The 8,873-nt window shown below is 46.5% G+C and overlaps 2 protein-coding genes across 2 annotated transcripts in view; one reads left to right on the top strand and one right to left on the bottom strand.

Annotated features, from left to right (window-relative positions):
* rnf180a (ring finger protein 180a) overlaps positions 1–2,061 on the bottom strand; it is a gene marked incomplete at both ends in the record, with an annotated part of 7,034 nt that extends 4,973 nt beyond the window's left edge. The window contains one exon of the mRNA XM_083645289.1: positions 1,906–2,061. Coding sequence (XP_083501415.1) covers positions 1,906–2,061 — 156 coding nt within the window. The remainder of the gene's footprint in view (positions 1–1,905) is intronic.
* A 3,977-nt stretch (positions 2,062–6,038) lies between these two features.
* On the top strand, positions 6,039–7,265 carry htr1aa (5-hydroxytryptamine (serotonin) receptor 1A a; the record flags this gene model as incomplete). The annotated part of the gene is made up of 1 exon (XM_083644051.1): positions 6,039–7,265. One exon carries the CDS (start codon positions 6,039–6,041, stop codon positions 7,263–7,265), a length of 1,227 nt encoding a protein of 408 aa, XP_083500177.1.
* Between the last annotated feature and the right edge of the window lie 1,608 nt (positions 7,266–8,873).

Genomic DNA, 8,873 nt, shown 5'->3' with positions numbered 1-8,873 from the left:
TGGGCTGCCCTTGAACGAGGACAGTAAGTTCCAAGCGCTGGAGCGAAGCCGGGGGCTCAGTGGCAGTCAGAGGTGTGTAACAGTGTGAGTGTGAAGAAGCAGGGCGCTGTTAATAAAGATCATGAATATTTAGTCAACCTTGATAATAATAAAAGATCATGCATGCTCATTCAACTTCCCCATGGATACAGCAAGGTTAAACGAAAGTTGAGGGGGGGGGGGGAGATTAATTAAGTAGTAGGCAGTCTTATAAGAGAGATTGAACAGAAGAAACCTGACCACCCCCTCCACACATACACACACACACACACACACACACACACACACACACACACACACACACACACACACACACACACACACACACACACACACACACACACACACACACACACACACCACACACACACACGTGTAGTAGGCTATGTGTCAGAGGATGAAGTTTTCTTACTCTTATACTGGGATCTATCACAATACTGCACATATTGTTCGCCATACTTGTTGAGTGAAGAACACATTACAAAAGTATGCATCATGTTTCCAAACATTGACTAAATTTGTTCGCAATTTTCGGCATGTTAGCCACTGACACATATTTATTCCTTCCCAAAAAAAAAAAAAAAATCACACAATTATGGAGACAAGAGTATCTGCTAGAAGCAGATAATTATGTGTATTATTATGTATCTACATTGACATGCCAACTCCAATGTCCACAGTGTGCCTCAAATAAAAAACAATATAGCTGGTGGCAGAGAATTAGAAAAACTGATATTCTCTTTCAAAGCAACGTTCTATTCCACCTCTCCTAATTCAGCCGTCAGAGTAATTCCAGTCCACCAACGTGACTGCAGATTGGCACAACCAATCAAAATGGAATCTGTTCTTTTGTCTGCCTGGTTTTGAAGGGCTCTCTGCCCAAGCCTCATCATGCAACTAATTCAGAAGTAACCCCACTTTAAACCGCACAGACAATGGCTATTGAGATGAGCTGGCAGCTGATAGGCCTGTTGAGAGTCAGCGTCTAGATGAAATGAACACACGCACAGAAATACACGTGAGTGTACAAATGCACACCCAACACCCCCCCCCCCCCACACACACACACACACACACACACACACACACACACACACACACACACACACACACACGCACACAGACAACTGATTTGACTATATAAATGATTTGACTGTAGACATACTGTGAAATAGTGCAAGCAACACAGCAATATTGGATTTGTGTACTCACTGTACCTTCAATGTACACACACACACACACACACACACACACACACACACACACACACACACACACACACACACACACACACACACACACACACACAGCTTGGTGTTTGGAACACCCCATGGGGATAAATAAAGGATAACTTAACTTAACTTAAAATGTAAATCATTTGTTTTTATTGGATCAATTAAGTAATTTAAAACAATTACAATGATCTCAAGTAATTGAAGACCTCGGACTCTCAAGGTTTCTCCTGGAGTTGGACTATACGTTATTACCTGCTGTAACATGAGGGCATTATTGAATAAAATATTTATTTTTGCTTATTCAGTCTGAAGTTTGTTGCTACTGTGCACTAAAAAGAGGCCAAAGTCTTGGAAAAAGTAAAGCATATTGTATTAGTATTATGTAGTAGTAATAGATAATGCCCCCAGTTTTCCCAGCTTTCCTTAAAAGCTGATTTTGTGATAATAGCTTTTGAATGTTTTTGCATTATATTTAACACAATATCAGATAGCAAATATAATAGCAATGTAAATTATTTAAGTTCTCCTCAAAAATAACTTACTTGAAGGGGAGCAAATACTATATCAGTGAAACTCAAAATAGGAGTGTGTTGTCATATTAAATACCCAGTCATGTCTTTGTGTGGTTCACCTGTCTGCTCTCCTGCAGTTGACTTTGTCTCCATCTCTCCCTCCTCCTCTGCCTTCTCCTCAGACACTTCATCCTGTTCTTCTCCCTCTTGCTCAGGCTCCTCTCTGCAAACAGAGCGGGAGACGCGGGCACTGCTGGGGTCAGGGTCTGAGTCATCGCCTCCGTCACACCACCACTGCCCCCCGCCCCACCTCCTAACACATCCTCCTCTTCTTCTCCCTCCAACCCCCCCTCCCCCTCCTCATCCTCCTCATCCTCCTCTTCCTCTCCGAGCTCTGAGCCGGTGAGGGAAGGGGGGCGTGTTTGAGTCCGACGGCTCTGCGAGGACCGCCCGAACCCCGCGCGTGTCCTCACTTCGACCCAGAAGGGATCCGGGTGTCTGGATGACTGAGGCGGGCAGCGATGAAGCTCCCCGCCACGTGTCCTTGGTGAAAGTCTCTGAGGTGTGGGTCTGGTTCGGAGGAGAGGCTGGGGGAGAGACATTGGAGACATGGAGCTCGTGGCTGGCCGAGGCGACCCGGGGTTGGTACCGGCGCTGGTGGTCAGGGAGTAGCCGATACTGTGCGGTCTAGGACACGATGGTCCTCTCTGCAAGTTGCCTGATGCCTCATGAACTTCCATAGCGCTGCTTTGGTGAGAGTCTGAGTTGCTGCTGGACAGACTTTCTGCCCTGCTGTTCCCCTCTCTGCCCCACGCTCCATCTCTGTGCAGTCCGCTTCCCTGGCTTTGTCTTTCTCTGCCATGCTCCCCAACTCCAACACTCTCCACACTTTCTCCCTTTCTGTCTTGGTTTCTCTCCCTCCAAGCACCTCTGTCTTTGTCTCTGCGGTCCTCGCCACGAGTCTTCCTGTGCGCTTTCCTCCCCAGCAGAGCAGGTCTCACCAGCTGCTCTGCAACCGCCGACCCTCCCTCTCCCTCACCTGTGCTCCTCAGCCAGGGCCTGTCCTCCAATTGGCAGAGGGCATCAGCCGTATACGGCACTTCTTCGCCATCGCCGTTCTCTCCACCGGCGTCTTCGGTGCCACGACCTCGGACCCCGCTCGAGCCATATACACCGGCGGCGCCCACATGAGAGCTCATCACCCTCACTTTGAAGCCCCTCGGTCAGCACCAGAGAGCACCTGATGCAGGCCTAAACCAGCTCGCCCCGGCCTTTCCCTCCGTGCCTCCAGCTCGGCTCGCCGTGCGCCCGCTCCCTCTTCCCTCCTCTCTTGGGCCTTCCCTTCTGCTCTCTCTCCGCCTCCCCTTCCTCTGTGCCTGTGGTGGTTCTGGATGGTATGGGTGGATGCTTTGGTTCTGAGAGCCGGAGGGAGTTTTCCAGTGCAGCGGAGGTGAGCAGTGCAGCCCTCTGGCCCGTCCTGCCCCTGTCAGCCCCCTGGGACATTCCACACTGTTGACAAAGCCAGAGCCCCCCACGTGAGCCCCCCACTACAATAGATGCACCGTTCACGGCCTCACCATTGTCCGTTGTGACCTATAGAAAACACACTGCTATGCACCCACTGAACACACAAAAAGTAAGGTGAAAAAACCAGAGCCACCCCACCCCCAACTACCATGGTGTCAGCTTTTTTCACTCTCTAAGTGATAAGCAGGGCAGTCCGTGTGTGTGTGCGCGCCTGTGTGCATGTGCGTGCGTGTGTGTGTGTGTGTGTGCGCGCACGTGTGCGTGTTTGCGCGTGTGGGTGTGTGCGCTCGTTGGTGGTGAGGGATATTTAGTTTGTTGTATGTTTATAGCTTAATTTTAACAATATGTTCTGATAAGAATTCAACAGTAGCATGGTCATTTATTTAGAGTGATTACAGAGTAGGAAATGAAAATGAATGTCCATGTCATTAATGCTCCCTTGTTTCCTTTGCGTCATTATTCTTTGATAGATTGTTCATTATATTTAGCGGTATGATTACCCTGATACATGAGAATAAAGGTGCACAATTTTACTCCAAGGAAGTTAATGGTAGCAAGCCTCAAAGGAGAGCCATGTCATTTGTGTGTGTGTGTGTGTGTGTGTGTGTGTGTGTGTGTGTGTGTGTGTGTGTGTGCGTGTGCGTGCACACGCACACACACGCGCGTGCATGTGTGGATGTGTGTGTGTGTGTGCGCGCGCGCGTGTGCGTGTGCGTGCGCAAACGCGCGTGTGTGGATGTGTGTGTATGTGTGTGTGATACTCTGGTGGCAGAGATGAATCAGAACTCAAAAATATAAGGTGAATACATTATATTAACTGGCTCCACGTCTTTATATCGCTGGTATTTTAAGAGTGAAATCTCTAAATATGAAATACTTTTACTGCCTGGAGACTGCCATTGGTAATGTTAATTGTTTCAGAGAGGAGTGTGGGATTGTTAATCATTTGACTCAGTTTTCTGAAGTAAATTCCCCCTAGTTTAATTGTATTATAGATCATTATGGAGACCTTGTTCTTTCGTTAAATGTAAAACAAACAAACAAACGAACAAACAAACAAACACTAATTCAGTCTGAGGTTCACAATTTCTCAGCCTTGGTCATTTCTATGAAGTAATGTGCAATGAAGATCAAAGTGCAATGGACTCAGTTCATCCAGAGCTGTCCATTCAAAGAGGGAAGCCTGATTGCCTCCTCACATATTAGTTCAATGCAATTACTTTTCTTCTGCGGCTTTATGCTATTTGGTGAAAAACTTGCATCAGCTACCGGTAAGTGGCATGCACTTGATTGCACTTGCAACTTTGTGATTGTCTTTAGTTATCCTCCTACTTCTTATCTCTGTATATTGATGTGACCGCTACGCTGCATACAGACACTAAGACAAATTCCTCGTATGTAACTTGCATACTGTGGCAATAAAAGTGATTCTGATTCTGATGCAGTCTACTTTATTCACATGGTGTCTTAGTGAAATAGCAAACAAATGGTAACTTTTTTCTCTCTCTCTTTCTCTCTCCCCCTCTCTGTCACACACACACACGCACGCACACACACACACACACACACACACACACACACACACACACACACACACACACACACACACACACACACACACACACACACACACACACACACACTCATGCATACACATATACATATACATATACATATACATATACATATACATATACATATACATATACATATACATATACATATACATATACATACACACACACACACACACACACACACACACACACACACACACACACACACACACACACACTACAATTGGCTCTTTCAAGGTTGCCTGTCACCTCTCCAACCCTCTCACCCTCTCTCTTTCTCTCCCTCTCCCCCGTTTCCTCGCCCCTGCTACTCGGCCTAAACTGCAACACAGCGCTGATTACAGTGCCCATTATTTGGTGCAGTGCCCACTGTATACAGCAGATGGCAGCAGCTTTCCGTTCAGGCCTGCCGTGGCTCTGTCCCTGGTCCTGAAACTACAGTGCGCTCTCAACAACATGTTGCCTCTTTTCTCATCCCGACTCAATGCAATGCTGCGCTCTTCAATTCAACTATCAGCCTTTACTTGTGTTTCAGCTCCCCATTTCGCTGATTAACTTTTTTTTTATTCGTTAAAACAATTGGATCAATTTGTAATTTCTCTGCAGTTTTTGCAATAAATCATTTTAGCAGCGTTCGATCTGCTTGCCTACACTTAAACTATGACTAAACTAAAACAAATTCCACAAAACAAAGAAACGGGCTACAGTAGCCTATATAACCGGGAGAAAAGGAAAGAAGAGCTCTGCAGCCCTCCTCGGCTGTCTGCAGCGAAAGACGGAGCAACAAGGAGAGCAGGGGGACAAAACTCCAGGGCGACCTCCTCATGGTCTGACGTACCCAAAGCTGCTGCTATAAATTAATTCACGGCGGCACCAGGCTCAGATGATTCGCAGTACCAGTGAGCGCCCCGGTCGCCAACACTCAACATACACAGCCCCCCCACACCGAGAGAGACCCCACACACAAACACGCCTGCGTCATGCGTCCTGAGAGCGACGGCACGAACTCGGCTCCGATGGACCCCGGTAAAACGCACAGCAGCACCGGTCTGAGGGACTGACTGTGCCCTGCCTGGCTGCCCCCCCCAGTTGCGTGTCCCCCGCTGTCCCGGCCAAGGCGCACTCTGAGTGCGCCCTGTGGACAAGCTATGGATTTTATAACAAGCAACAACGACAGCAACGCGACCACCGACGGGGTGGCGGACTGGGACGGGAGTGAGAACGGCACGGTTTCTGGGTCTCTGCCGGACCTGAAGCTGAGTTACCAGATTGTCACTTCTCTGGTCCTGGGGGCCCTCATCCTCTCTTCCATATTTGGCAACGCGTGCGTCGTGGCAGCCATCGCCCTGGAGAGATCTCTTCAGAATGTGGCCAACTACCTGATCGGCTCCCTGGCCGTGACAGACCTCATGGTGTCGGTGCTGGTGCTTCCCATGGCAGCCCTCTACCAAGTTTTGAACAAGTGGACACTAGGACAGGAGATCTGCGATATATTCATCTCTCTGGATGTACTGTGCTGTACATCATCCATCCTGCACCTGTGCGCAATTGCCTTGGACAGGTACTGGGCCATAACGGACCCCATTGACTATGTAAATAAACGGACACCAAGGCGAGCTGCGCTCTTGATTAGTGTGACTTGGCTGATCGGTTTCTCCATCTCTATTCCGCCTATGCTAGGCTGGAGGAGCGCGGAGGACAGGGCGAACCCCGACGCCTGCACCATCAGCCAGGACCCGGGCTACACCATCTACTCCACATTTGGGGCTTTTTACATTCCCCTCATCCTTATGTTGGTCTTGTACGGGCGGATATTCAAGGCTGCCCGGTTCCGGATTCGAAAGACGGTAAAGAAACGCGAGAAGGCAAAAGTGTCGGACCGGTGCTTGGCCATGTCTCCGTCTATTTTTCACAAGAAACTAAATGGGGAGCAGACTAAACCCAGCTCTCCGTGCGTAAACGGCGCGGTGAAGGATGGAGAGGGCGAGTCCCTGGAGTTCATAGAAGTTACTAGCAACTCAAAGACCCACCTGCCCCTGCCCAACACCCCCCAGTCCTCGCAGGGCTACGAAAACATGAACGAAAAGAACTCGGAGGCGAAGAGAAAAATAGCGATGGCCAGGGAACGTAAAACGGTCAAAACACTGGGAATCATCATGGGGACTTTCATCTTGTGCTGGCTGCCCTTTTTCATCGTTGCACTGGTGCTGCCTTTCTGTGCGGAGAGCTGCTACATGCCCGACTGGCTGGGCGCAGTCATCAACTGGCTGGGCTACTCCAACTCCCTCTTAAACCCCATCATATATGCGTACTTCAACAAAGACTTCCAAAGTGCTTTCAAGAAGATTATAAAATGCAAATTCCACAGATCTTGACTATATGTACAGTACCCTATGTGTTTGCGTTTACTTCATTTGGACTAATGATTTAAACTGACAGAATGTTTACTGACTGTATGGGACAGCAAAAAATAAAAAACAAAAAACAAAAACAAAAAAATAATATACAGACTTTAATTCAGGGACAGTCTCTTTGCAGTGTGTGATTGATAAACGAAGTCTGTGTAAAAAAAAAGTGTCACTGGCGGACTAGACATGACAGGAACCTTTGCTTTTACTGTAGAAGCTCATGTGTACTCAGTGTTGTATATATAGATATTGCCATATGCAGCAGCCTATTGTAGCCTATTGCCATGCAAGACGTGTCATCAAATGTGCTGAATCCATGCATTTTATTATCATAGGACACATCCTATACCATGAGCTTTGTAGCACTGAAACAATAAAAGCAATGAAACTTTGTCATTAAGAAGTCTGCTTAATTTCTATTTAGAAGGGGAGGGACATAGGCTCCACAGACACAGATGAGTAAGCAAGGAACAGAAGGCCTATAGCCACATATTATGTGAAAAATCACTCGAGACCACCTGCTTCACTTTAGACCTGTCACATCTACATGTACATCTCCATAAGAATGAGTAATTTAGTGTGGTATTGAGCAAATAAAACAGTGGGCTATGTATTTATTTTTTCGACAGTGATGATGCCAGTGGGTGGTCGGGTGCAGCGCATAATATATGTTATCTCTACAGCAAATGGGTATCGAACCACCTCGAACCACCCATACAGTATATCACTTCCATCTCAGTCTGAGAGCAAGAGAAGATGGGCAATTCTTCTAAAATGGAAGCAGTTATTGCATATTAAGGGTTTTTATCTCTCTCCCTCTCAATCTCTCTCTCTCTCTCTCTCTCTCTCTCTCTCTTTATTTCTTCATTTTTTCTTTTCTTTATTTGCACATTAAAAAAAGAAGACAAAACGAAAACAACACAATGTGCAGACAACCCTTAACTAAGCCTTATACTTGGTGTCTACCTCAGAAAACCAATAATAACAATAATCCACACAGTATGCAATATAAAGAAGGATACAAAACAATAGTAGGAAAAGAAAAAGAAAAAGAAAAAAAAGAATAAGAGCAATCCAAATTAAAATGGTAATGTGAGATGTGATGTGTGGACTATGTGTGACTCATCAGAGAGAGTTTAATCTTGGATCTATACAGCTGTCTATTTCTATAGGCAGGCATCACCAGATGTGTGAGTGAAGATCATCACTCACACATCTGACCATCTGACCTCTACTCTGTTGTGAAATTTCTCTGTCAGAGAGACAAACGCAACAAGAGAATGAAAGAGAGAGATGGAGAGAAAGGGAGAATCCATACCACTCAATTTTATTTTTCCACGGGTATACTGAACTGTACATTTTTCCATAATAGGCCTATGGTGCATAATTCCATTAGGTAGTTGACAGAGTGTTTGAACCATTGGTTTGAACAGACAGATTAGGGCTTGTTTCATTTATTTGAAACAAGATAGGCAGTCATAAATAACACTGGTAGAAATGCATAAGAAAGTTACTCATAGAAAGCTATACAGAGCATGCTATTCAATATTTGACTGGTAGCTCTACCCTCTGTAG

Source organism: Poromitra crassiceps (assembly GCF_964638095.1).
Source record: "Poromitra crassiceps genome assembly, chromosome: 10".
NCBI lineage: Eukaryota > Metazoa > Chordata > Actinopteri > Beryciformes > Melamphaidae > Poromitra > Poromitra crassiceps.
This window is presented reverse-complemented; position numbering and strand designations above follow the sequence as displayed.